This window comes from Lipotes vexillifer, unplaced genomic scaffold (genome assembly GCF_000442215.2).
Source record: "Lipotes vexillifer unplaced genomic scaffold, Lipotes_vexillifer_v1.1 scaffold387, whole genome shotgun sequence".
Lineage (NCBI taxonomy): Eukaryota > Metazoa > Chordata > Mammalia > Artiodactyla > Lipotidae > Lipotes > Lipotes vexillifer.
This window is the reverse complement of record NW_006795399.1, coordinates 2,998,130-3,009,389: the sequence shown is the minus strand read 5'-3', so window position 1 is coordinate 3,009,389 and position 11,260 is coordinate 2,998,130. Positions and strand designations below refer to the sequence as shown.

Genomic DNA, 11,260 nt, shown 5'->3' with positions numbered 1-11,260 from the left:
TCCCTGCCACTCATCTCCTCCTTCACTCTACTCCAACTGTGCAGCCTTAAATATGCCCTGGGCATTTTTCAAATATGCCTTGCATGGTCCTACCTCAGAGACTTTGCACTAGCTGTTCCCTCTTCCTGGAATGCAACTCCAGTTAATCTCATGGCTCACGTCATTCAGGCCTCTGCTCAAACATCCCCTGCTTAAGGGCCTTTCCTGACTCTCTTGTCTCAAGTAGCATCCCATCCTCCCTGACCTTGATCTGGCTTTGTCTGCATAGCCTTGATCACTACCTGCAGTTCCATTCTGGATTTTTGTGTCATGTCTTCACTATTTTTCTTCCCTGCTAGGACTTCAGCTCCATGAGGGTAAGGACTTTGTCTTGTTCATGCTGGCACCTGAAACAGTGCCTGGCACACAGTAGGTGCTCAATAAGTGTTTGTGAAGTGAATGAATGAAACGGAGGCTAGGCTGAGGTGGGGGCATTTGAGCTCTGGCTTATTAGCAAATTGCTTATCCAGTCAAGCTCTCGTGTGTAAAACAGGGAGATAAGACAAGATGATTTCTGAGTCCTGGAAGGTGTAATAGCCCTGACTCTGAGTGCTTTCGAGGGGTGTCAGCAGGACTCAGAGAACTCTTCATCCCTGCCTCAGCTCATAGCCCCAGGCTGGGTGTAGCAGGAGGGGGTTGAGAAGGTAGAGATGGGGACAGCTGACCTGGAGCCCTCAACCCCCCCATGCCCTCCACCTGTCCCCCTGCAGCCACAAGGCCTCCTGGCGGTTGCCACAATGATGAGTTCCAGTGCCGGCTGGATGGTCTGTGCATCCCCCTGCGGTGGCGCTGCGATGGGGACACTGACTGCATGGACTCCAGTGACGAGAAGAGCTGTGAGGGAGTGACCCACGTCTGTGACCCCAATGTCAAGTTTGGCTGCAAAGACTCCGGTAAAAAGGACTGAAGGGAAACAACATGGACAGGAGGAAACCCTGTTGAGAGCAGAGCAGTGGCAAGGGAGACAGCACTGTACTGTGAGGAGTGGGGTGGGGACATTGTGAGGCAAAAGGCTGCACAGAAAAAGCTTGTGCCTGATGCAAAGGGGAAGGTATGCAGGGGCCAGGGCCTGCACTAAGGTCCCTGGGAACCAAAACCCTCACCAGTGTTGAGCTTCAACACCTCCTATAGATTCCTACCTTCTTTGTTGCCCATGTGAATTTGACAGAAAAAGCCTCAAGGTTCCTAGTGGACCCCAAGGCCTTGTAGTCGTGACCCTGTTAGAGAAGCCCACTGGGTCTGGGAAGAAGGGCACAGAGAGCCCTGCTGCCCAGGCCTGGCCCCTGATGCTCTACCCATCCCCCAGCTCGGTGCATCAGCAAAGCATGGGTGTGTGATGGCGACAGCGACTGTGAGGATAACTCGGATGAGGAGAACTGTGAGTCCCTGGCCTGCCGGCCACCCTCACACCCCTGTGCCAACAACACCTCGGTCTGCCTGCCCCCTGACAAGCTGTGTGATGGCAACGATGACTGTGGAGATGGCTCGGATGAGGGAGAGCTCTGCGGTGAGGCCTGGGCCTAGAAGAGGCCCCAGCAGACGAGTGGGCGGGGGGCTGGATAAGGAGTCTGGGCCAGGCCAGGGCAGTGGAACAGGACAAGCTCTGTGGGGAGAGGTCTCAGACTGGAAAAGGGCAGCTGGGCAAGTAGTCCCCAGAGCAATTAACAAAAACCCGTGTCGATTTAGGGCTCACTTTGCCAAGAGGCTGTGCTAAGCGCCACACTGTTATAGCGTTTAATCCATAAAGGAGCCCTGTGAGGCAGATATGATCCTCACCCCCATCTTACAGATGAGAAAACTGAGGCTCGGAGAGGTTAAATAACTGGCCCAAGGTCACACCGCTTGTGAAGTGCTGTGGAGACAGTGCAGCGCAGCCCCACCCTGCAGGCGCAGCCCACTCAGCCACACTCTTGTGCTGCAGAGCAGTGCAGGGCAGCCTTATCTCCTCTGAGCCAAGCAGAGTCAGGTTCTCGGAGAAGAGTGGGAGATGAGGACTGGCCCTGAGAACTGCTGACGGGTCATCACTCAGGGCTGGCGGGTCCCAGGGTGTGTCAGAGGACCCAGAGCAGGACATTGCCTACCACAACCCCGCAAAATCACACCTACGTCAGGAGAGAGAGAGGAAAGGGGACCCTCCCAGAAAGAGGCGAAAGGCTGGGGCCCCCACGGTGGGCTCAAGAAGGGGCAGGGAAATAGAGGCCAGAGAGAGATGCAGCCACGATGGAGGGCTGCTCCTCGGGGGAAGGAGAGGCTTGGTCCTACGTGGTGGGTGCCAGGGTCCCAACCCTGGTCCTGAGGGAGCCTGGGAAGCAGTGGGACAGAGGAATGGAAAGAAGGACACCACAGGCAGGGTGCCAGGGTGCCGTCTCGGCTACTGGGGACTTGGGGCCCAGCCAGGCCACGGTCCTGCCTCCTTCCAGATCCTGACCCTGATCCTGTCCCTCGCTCCCCACCCCTCAGACCAGTGCTCTCTGAATAACGGTGGCTGCAGCCACAACTGCTCGGTGGCACCTGGCGAAGGCATTGTGTGCTCGTGCCCTCTGGGCATGGAGCTGGGGCCTGACAACCACACCTGCCAGATCCAAAGTTACTGCGCCAAGCACCTCAAGTGCAGCCAGAAGTGCGACCAGAACAAGTTCAGTGTGAAATGCTCCTGCTACGAGGGCTGGGTGCTGGGGCCGGACGGCGAGAGCTGCCGCAGCCTGGGTGAGACGCGGGTCGGGGCAGCCGGGCGGCCGGGCGGGCCCCTGAGCTGCAGTAAGCTGGACTCGGGTGGCCGAATGCCGGAGGCTGAGGTTTCCATCCAGGCCCGGTGCCAGGGCCCATGGAGACCCTGCCTGCCCCTGGACAGGGTGGCTCGGAGGCAACAGGCCCCTTGTGACCCTATCACACTCCTCCCCAGACCCTTTCAAGCCGTTTATCATCTTCTCCAACCGCCATGAGATCCGGCGCATTGACCTTCACAAAGGGGACTACAGCGTCCTGGTGCCCGGCCTGCGCAACACCATCGCCCTGGACTTCCACCTCAGCCAGAGCGCCCTCTACTGGACCGACGTGGTGGAGGACAAGATCTACCGCGGGAAGCTGCTGGACAACGGAGGTGACCACCGCCTGCCCAGGACCGAAGCGAGGCCCAGTGCACCCAGACTGGGCCCTTGGGCACTCAGAACCATGGGACCAGATGCAGGCTGCCGGGAGCAGAGGCCCTTAGCTCCCCTGTCCCCCACACTCTTGTTAATTGGGTTAGATTTTGCTGTGGGTCTCAGTGCCTGACGCCCCGTAATTATTGTCAGCCGAGCTGCCAGACTGATAATTAACAAAATGATCAGCCTTTCTTTGGAACGGCCAGAATTGCAGGCTTGCAAGAAAAAAGACATTTAGGGGTGGGGTACCTGAACCCTGCCTTCTGTCCCAAGGCGGCCTGACCCATCACAGATTTCCTTCACTAGTAATACACATTCCTGGGGCTTCCCTGGCGGTCCAGTGGTTAAGACTCCGCGCTTCCACTGCAGGGGGCACAGGTTTGATCCCTGGTCCGGGAACTAAGATCCCGCATGCCCCTCGGAGCAGCCAAAACAAAAAACCAAAAAACCCCACATTCCTGAGCCCCTGCTACACACACCAGGCCCAGGGGAGACAGCAGAGAGCAAACGGGCCAAAATGTCTGCCCTCATGGAGCTTACACACCAGTGGGAACGTCAGATATAAACACAGCAAATGAGTACAACACGGACTGTGACAGAGCGGGTAGCACTGTGGATAAAGAGAAAGGAGGCAAGGTGGGTAGGGAGAATGGGGGTGGCATTTGAATAGGATGGTCAAGGAAGGCCCCCTGAGAAGCTGACGTCTGAGCAAAGACTTAAAAGCAGCACAGTTTACTAGAGGAGTTGGTATTGTTTGTAATAGAGAAACCCTGGAACCATCTCAAATATCCATCAACAAGAGGATGGCTTAGCAGACTGTGGAAATGTTCACACTATGTAATGGTTTCTAAATTAATGACATATATATACATATATATGTACACACATATATATGTATATAAAACCATTGAAAAACCTCTAGAAAGTTCTGTCTGCCTCATATTGGGTCTAGGTCTGTTCCCCAAAGCCCTCACCCTCTGCTCTGACCTCCTACCAGGGCTTAGCCCTTCAGAGAGTTGCAGGCAGAAGATAGCTGCCACTTCCCCTTCTCCAGTGTTCTAGAAGCCAGGCTTCCACTTGACCTCCTGGGGCAGGGGGCCTGGCTGAGGACAGCGGGGGCTCTGGGAACCCCAGTCAGATCTGGAGCACAGCAGAGGTGTTTGCAGAGGTGTCAGGGTTGAGGGCGGGCCATCCAGGGTTCCTAGGATATCGTGAATTCACCCCGCCCCAGGCGATTCTAACCTCCTGCAACCTCTCTTCTCCAGCCTTGACCAGTTTCGAGGTGGTGATTCAGTACGGCCTAGCCACACCCGAGGGTCTGGCTGTAGACTGGATTGCAGGCAACATCTACTGGGTGGAGAGTAACCTGGACCAGATTGAGGTGGCCAAGCTGGACGGGACCCTTCGGACCACGCTGCTGGCCGGTGACATTGAGCACCCAAGGGCGATTGCACTGGATCCCCGGGATGGGTGAGGACCCCGCCCAGCCCTGTTCTGGCCTCGTGACCCCCACGAAGCCTCGTTCGGCCGGGCCGGGCCAGGCGTAACTGCCTCCTTAATGCTATTTGCTCCCTCCGGCCTTCACCAAGGATCCTAGCACAGCCCTTTCCCCGGGCCTCGACCTTGGCCATCCTGACCCCCTCCCCACTCCCCAGGATCTTGTTTTGGACGGACTGGGATGCCAGCCTGCCCCGCATCGAGGCAGCCTCCATGAGTGGGGCTGGACGCCGCACCATCCACCGGGAGACGGGCTCTGGGGGCTGGCCCAACGGGCTCACCGTGGATTACCTGGAGAAGCGCATCCTCTGGATCGACGCCAGGTCGGCACCGGCGCCTCATCCGGGAGGCCTCCATCCTCCCCTCTTCCTTAGGGACAGGGTGGAGCCAAGGGTCCCAGGACCTGGCAGCCATGAGGGTGGTGAGGAGGCCCGGGGGAGCTGGAGCCAGAGCCACACGGCCAAGGGCCCAGGAAGAGGACTGAGTGAGGGGAGAGTCTGGGCTGGGGAGGAGGTGCAGATGGAAGAGGGTAGAGGCAGGGCTGCCCCCTGCACGGGAGTTCCCGCCGAGGGCCGAAGTGCAACGCCACCCTCACTCACACATCTGTGCGCTCTCCTAGGGGCTCTGTCTGCCCAGGGAGAGGGGAGACTTTTTCTAGGTGGTGTCCCCAAAGGGGGTCCCTTTTTCTAGTCTTCACCACAGCCCTGTGTGCTAACAGCAGCCCTGGGGAGAAGCAAGCTGAAAGACCTGGGTCAGGGGAATTGGGGTCAGAGCTGGGATCCCAGACCTCGAGCCACGTGGTTCCTGCTCCACAGGGTGCCGTGGGCTGGGGCATGGAGGGTGGGAGCCCCAGGCCACGTGCCCCGAGGTCTGAGGTCCCCACCCGGCTCCTCACTCTGCCCCGACCACGCTCTCAGGTCAGACGCCATTTACTCAGCCCGTTACGACGGCTCCGGTCACATGGAGGTGCTTCGGGGACACGAGTTCCTGTCGCACCCGTTTGCAGTGACACTGTACGGTGGCGAGGTGTACTGGACGGACTGGCGGACAAACACGCTGGCCAAGGCCAACAAGTGGACCGGCCACAATGTCACCGTGGTACAGAGGACCAATACCCAGCCCTTCGACCTGCAGGTGTATCACCCCTCCCGGCAGCCCATGGGTAAGGGACCAAAAAGGAGCCAGCAGCCTCCGTAGAAGCTTCCAAGAGAGGAGGGGTCTATGCTGGGGCGGTGGGGGTGAGCCAGCCTGCTGACAGAGGCGGGTCTGGCAGCAGCGATGCTGGGACAGGAAGGGGAGTGGAGAGGGTGTAGGCCAGGTGAGCAGGGCCAGTAGCGTCACTGGATGCTCTTGCTTTCCCCTGCCTTCCCAGCTCCCAACCCCTGTGAGGCCAATGGGGGCCGGGGCCCCTGCTCCCACCTGTGCCTCATCAACTACAACCGGACTGTTTCCTGCGCCTGCCCGCACCTCATGAAGCTCCACAAGGACAACACCACCTGCTATGGTAGGAGGCCCCCCCTCCAGAGCTGGGGTAAACCAAGGCTGAAGGGGAAAGGGTCAGGTACCCAAGCTCCAGGTTCTAAGTGAAGGTAGGCAGTCTCAGCTGGGAGGATCCTGAACGGAGAGGCTCCAGAGAGAGCTGCTGTAGGAAGAGGCTGGCACTCCGGCAGGAAGGTTATGCCCAACAGGGTCTCCCTGATAGCCAAGGGCCAGCAGCAAACAGAGGGGACCAGGAGAATCCGGGGGGGTGGGAAGCGTGGAGGCAGGGGCCCACCGTCAGTGACCTGCCCCGTGCCCACAGAGTTTAAGAAGTTCCTGCTGTACGCACGTCAGATGGAGATCCGGGGCGTGGACCTGGACGCCCCCTACTACAACTACATTATCTCCTTCACGGTGCCTGATATCGACAACGTCACGGTGCTGGACTACGACGCCCGAGAGCAGCGCGTTTACTGGTCCGACGTGCGGACCCAGGCCATCAAGCGGGCCTTCATCAACGGCACAGGCGTGGAGACGGTTGTCTCTGCAGGTTCTGTCCTGGCCCTGCAACCCCTACTGGGCATGGGTACCCCCCAACCCCGCCCTCGCTCCCAACCCTGGTCCCAGCCCCACTCCCTGGTCCCCTTGGTCCTGATGTTCCTTCTCCAAATTCTTTTCCCTCTCTGGCTCCAGTCCTGGTTTCATGATCCCTGTTCCCCCAGAAACCAGGCTGGCCCCTCCCCGCGAGCCTCCTGACCTGTGTCCTGAAAACACCCAATCACAACTCCCCACTGTGTCCCCAGACTTGCCAAATGCCCATGGGCTGGCTGTCGACTGGGTTTCCCGAAACCTGTTCTGGACAAGCTACGACACCAACAAGAAGCAGATCAACGTGGCCCGGCTGGACGGCTCCTTCAAGAATGCGGTGGTACAGGGCTTGGAGCAGCCCCATGGCCTGGTTGTCCACCCGCTGCGTGGGTAGGTCCAGGGCCCAGGGTTGGGGAGCATGGGGTTGGGGGGGGGGAGAGGAGGACTCTGACCGTCCCCTCCTGGTGCCCCCAGGAAGCTCTACTGGACAGACGGTGACAACATTAGCGTGGCCAACATGGACGGCAGCAACCGCACCCTGCTCTTCAGTGGCCAGAGGGGCCCTGTGGGTACGAGCTTCCCCTGCTGCCCTGCAGCCCTGCCTCCCCGAATTCCGCCACCAGGAGATGCTCTCAGGGTTCTCCCCAGTTGTCGCTCCATCTCCCCAAACTTCTGGCTTAGTACTTGCTCTCACCACCCTCCTCCCAAAACCACACACATACTCTGTACCTCACTGTGTATCCCCAGACGTGAGAGGCCCAGCTGGGTCAGGCTCCTAGATCCGGGCCCTGGTGCTGTGCTCTCTGGCAGTGACACCCCCCTCCTCTTCCAGGCCTGGCTATCGACTTCCCTGAAAGCAAACTCTACTGGATCAGCTCCAAGAACCATACCATCAACCGCTGCAACCTGGACGGGAGTGGGCTAGAGGTCATCGACGCCATGCGGAACCAGCTGGGCAAGGCCACCGCCCTGGCCATCATGGGTGAGGGCCACTGGGTGGGAGCAGGGACCAGAGCAGAGCAGGCGGGCCAGACTGGTCAGGAGACAGGGCTGGCCTGGGGGCGGGGCCTTCCCCAGGGTCTCATCCCCTCCTGCCACCACAGGGGACAAGCTGTGGTGGGCAGATCAGGTGTCAGAGAAGATGGGCACGTGCAACAAGGCTGACGGCTCGGGGTCCGTGGTCCTGCGGAACAGCACCACCCTGGTGATGCACATGAAGGTCTACGATGAGAGCATCCAGCTGGGTGAGGTGGGGGGCGAGGGGCAGGGGCAGTGGGATGGGGGTCACAGAGGTCGGGGCTGTGGCCAGGAGGGGCTGCAGGAACCCCTGGGCAAGCAAGCAAATGGGAATGAAAATGGGTTAGGCTCTGCTCACCACCCAAGGGGGCTCCTCTTTCACAAGGGCCAGGGGCCCTGCAGGACAGGAGACCTGAGAGCTGGGTTTGGTGGTGACCCCCACAGGGTCCAGGGTAAAGGGGTGTGAGCCTGACACCGCGGTCCCGAGGAGAGCCACTAACCCTTTCTCTCTGCCTCCCACCTGACCCCAGACCACGAGGGCACCAACCCCTGCAGCGTCAACAACGGCGACTGCTCCCAGCTCTGCCTGCCCACGTCGGAGTCCACCCGCTCCTGCATGTGCACAGCTGGCTACAGCCTCCGGAGTGGCCAGCAGGCCTGCGAGGGTCAGTGCCCCTGCCCCTGCTCCCCGCCTTGACCCTGGTCCCCAACCCAACCCGACCCTTCCTACTCTACAGCCCACCTTCCTCTTCTCACCCTGGGGACAGGACCGAGTTCATCATGTATTAAGTGTTCTCTGGGTTAGATGCTTAGTCAGCGCCCACCGTGCTGCCTGCCGCGGAGGAAGCCAGGGGGCAGAAGCCCCTGTCCCTGTGCTCTGCAGCCTTAACCAGAAGGGGGGCCAGCATGAAGTGGCTCCGACTTCAGAAGGATTCTGGAGAAACAGACGTCGGAGGGGGCGCCAGGGCCACTTCACGCCAGAGGCGTGCTGGCTGCTGGGTTTTATAGGGCACGTAGGATTTGAGTGTGTGGTTTGAAGAAGAGACGTTACGCAAGGCAAGGGGTCCAGAGCAATAGGAGGGTGTGTGCGGGGCCCTGAGGTGCCAACCCTCATGGCGCAGGGTGTGGGGAGCCATGGGTGAGGCTGTGGGGTAGGCGGGGCTCCACGGGTTCTCAGCCAGGAGCACCTGGAAGGTGGTGTTTGGGGCAGATTAACCTGGCAGCAGAGAGCCGGCTGAGTGGGGGAGGGAGAAACCAAGGCAGTCAGACCAGTCAGGGAGGGGGCTGTTGGCCTGGGCTGGGGCTTAGCAGCTGGATTGAAGAGAAGGGATGAAAGTCAGAGACATTTCACAAGAACTTGCTGACTGATTTACAAGCCTGCCCCAGGACAGCATTTCCTGAAGTGCACTCCTGGGAACCTCCCTCTTTGATGTGATAGATGTTATAGAAAGAAACACTGGGTTGAAAAAAGTTTAAGTGTTTTTCTGCTGCACAATTTCTCAGAGACTTGAATATTCTCATCTGCACAGAATTTTTCACGGGACAACTCTAGTGTTTGCGGTCTCCCCAAACTCACTCGACCATGAGTCCGTTTTTTCAGGGAGCCTGAGCAACCAGGACCCATTAGGGGATTCATTTGAGGACAGGCTGTGTGAGGCGATAAAGGCAAGGGAGAAGTCTAGGGTGCATGGAGAGTGGCGCCTGGTAAGAAATGGGAAACTGGGAAGGAGACTGGCTCAGGAGCGAGGTGTCAGAGACAGGGGTGTGACACAGACCAGACGGATGAGGACAAAAAGGAAATTAAGGTGGAAACCTAGAGTTGGGAGTCACCCAGTCCTATGGTCCTCCCCAGATTCTCCCTAACACCTTTGGGGGTGCAGGGCTGTGTGGATGGAAGTGGGACTGGCGGGCAGAGTGCGGAGAGAAAGCTAGGTCTCTGCTGCCCTCTAGTGGGCACTAAAGGTCTCACAGGTGGTTCCCCAGAGCTGCATGCTCCCTTGCTCTCTCCCAGCCAGGTGACCTCCCTGCCCAGGCCCCCAGGCTAGAGTATGTGTTGAGTGGGGAGGTGTGATGGCTGGGAGGAAGTATCAAAAGGGTTTGAGGGTGACAGAAGCCAAGCTTAGGGGTGTCAGCAAAGCCCATGCCCAGAGTGTCCTTGTGTTGCAGGTGTGGGCTCCTTTCTCCTGTACTCTGTGCATGAGGGAATCCGGGGAATCCCCCTGGATCCCAATGACAAGTCAGACGCCCTGGTCCCAGTGTCGGGGACCTCCCTGGCTGTCGGCATCGACTTCCACGCTGGTGAGACATTTGGTGGCAGGCGGGGGTGGGACATGACCTTCCCTTTGGGGTGGTGTGCTCTGGGGCTCCAGGGAGAGGCTGCCGGACTGCAGCTGGAAGGAGCGACACTTACCACAGCTGCCCCTGCCCCGCTATGTCCGCTTCTAAGCCCCTGGTCCCCCCAGCTCTCAGTCATCTCTATCCTTACCCCCTCGTGATTTTGCCCTCCCACCTTCCCCCTACCTTGCTGAGCGTCCCCATGTTGGCTCCTCCACCTCCAGAAAATGACACCATTTACTGGGTGGACATGGGCCTAAGTACAATCAGCCGGGCTAAGCGAGACCAGACATGGCGTGAGGATGTGGTGACCAATGGCATTGGCCGCGTGGAGGGCATCGCAGTGGACTGGATCGCAGGTGAGTTGCGGAAGGGCTGAGGGGCTGCAGGTGAGGCAGAGGACTGGGGAAGTGGGATCTCAGAGGGAAGGGTCTGAGAAGAAGGGGTAGGCAGGAACAGATGGGGAGAAGCAGGGGTATCGGGGCTGGAGGGAACCAGGTACCTCCATCCGCAGCCGACCCCTGAGCTCCCCCTTACTCCCTCCTCAGGCAACATCTACTGGACAGACCAGGGCTTTGACGTCATTGAGGTCGCCCGGCTCAATGGCTCTTTCCGCTACGTGGTCATCTCCCAGGGTCTGGACAAGCCCCGGGCAATCACTGTCCACCCAGAGAAGGGGTGAGGAGCTGGACAGGCTGACCACTGCTGGCTCTGGCCTGGCCAGGTCCCTCTGGCCACAGGCCCCCTCTCCATGTTCTGGGGACTGACCCCCCTCTTCCGCCTCCACCCCAGGTACTTGTTCTGGACTGAGTGGGGCCAGTATCCGCGTATTGAGCGGTCTCGCCTGGACGGCGCTGAGCGAGTGGTGCTGGTTAACGTCAGCATCAGCTGGCCCAACGGCATTTCAGTGGACTATCAGGTTTGGATGCAGGCTTGGCCCTGGGGCCGATGGGATGGACCCCATACTCTGGGGGGCATCTCCCCTTACCCTGTGCCCTGCACCCCATTGAGTCTCGTGTGATGTGCCCATTGGTGGGTAGATGCAGACCCAAGGAGTCGTGGGGTCCTCTGGCCCAGCGCCCCACCCAGAGTAGGATTCCACCACCCCAGAAATGGCGGAGGGGGTCACTCAGAAGCGGGCACTGGAAGAAAGCCGAGAGGGC

At 59.4% G+C, this 11,260-nt stretch overlaps 1 protein-coding gene across 1 annotated transcript in view; it reads left to right on the top strand.

Annotated features, from left to right (window-relative positions):
* Window positions 1-11,260, top strand: part of LRP1 (LDL receptor related protein 1) — an 82,722-nt gene that overhangs the window by 43,060 nt on the left and 28,402 nt on the right. The window contains exons 21-38 of the mRNA XM_007467686.1: window positions 750-932; window positions 1,346-1,546; window positions 2,500-2,745; window positions 2,942-3,139; window positions 4,448-4,652; window positions 4,838-5,002; window positions 5,597-5,841; window positions 6,052-6,183; window positions 6,481-6,708; window positions 6,962-7,136; window positions 7,221-7,315; window positions 7,579-7,728; window positions 7,850-7,990; window positions 8,294-8,428; window positions 9,930-10,061; window positions 10,322-10,456; window positions 10,646-10,775; window positions 10,890-11,016. Of these exons, the coding sequence (XP_007467748.1) occupies window positions 750-932; window positions 1,346-1,546; window positions 2,500-2,745; window positions 2,942-3,139; window positions 4,448-4,652; window positions 4,838-5,002; window positions 5,597-5,841; window positions 6,052-6,183; window positions 6,481-6,708; window positions 6,962-7,136; window positions 7,221-7,315; window positions 7,579-7,728; window positions 7,850-7,990; window positions 8,294-8,428; window positions 9,930-10,061; window positions 10,322-10,456; window positions 10,646-10,775; window positions 10,890-11,016 (3,023 nt within the window). The remainder of the gene's footprint in view (window positions 1-749; window positions 933-1,345; window positions 1,547-2,499; window positions 2,746-2,941; window positions 3,140-4,447; window positions 4,653-4,837; window positions 5,003-5,596; window positions 5,842-6,051; window positions 6,184-6,480; window positions 6,709-6,961; window positions 7,137-7,220; window positions 7,316-7,578; window positions 7,729-7,849; window positions 7,991-8,293; window positions 8,429-9,929; window positions 10,062-10,321; window positions 10,457-10,645; window positions 10,776-10,889; window positions 11,017-11,260) is intronic.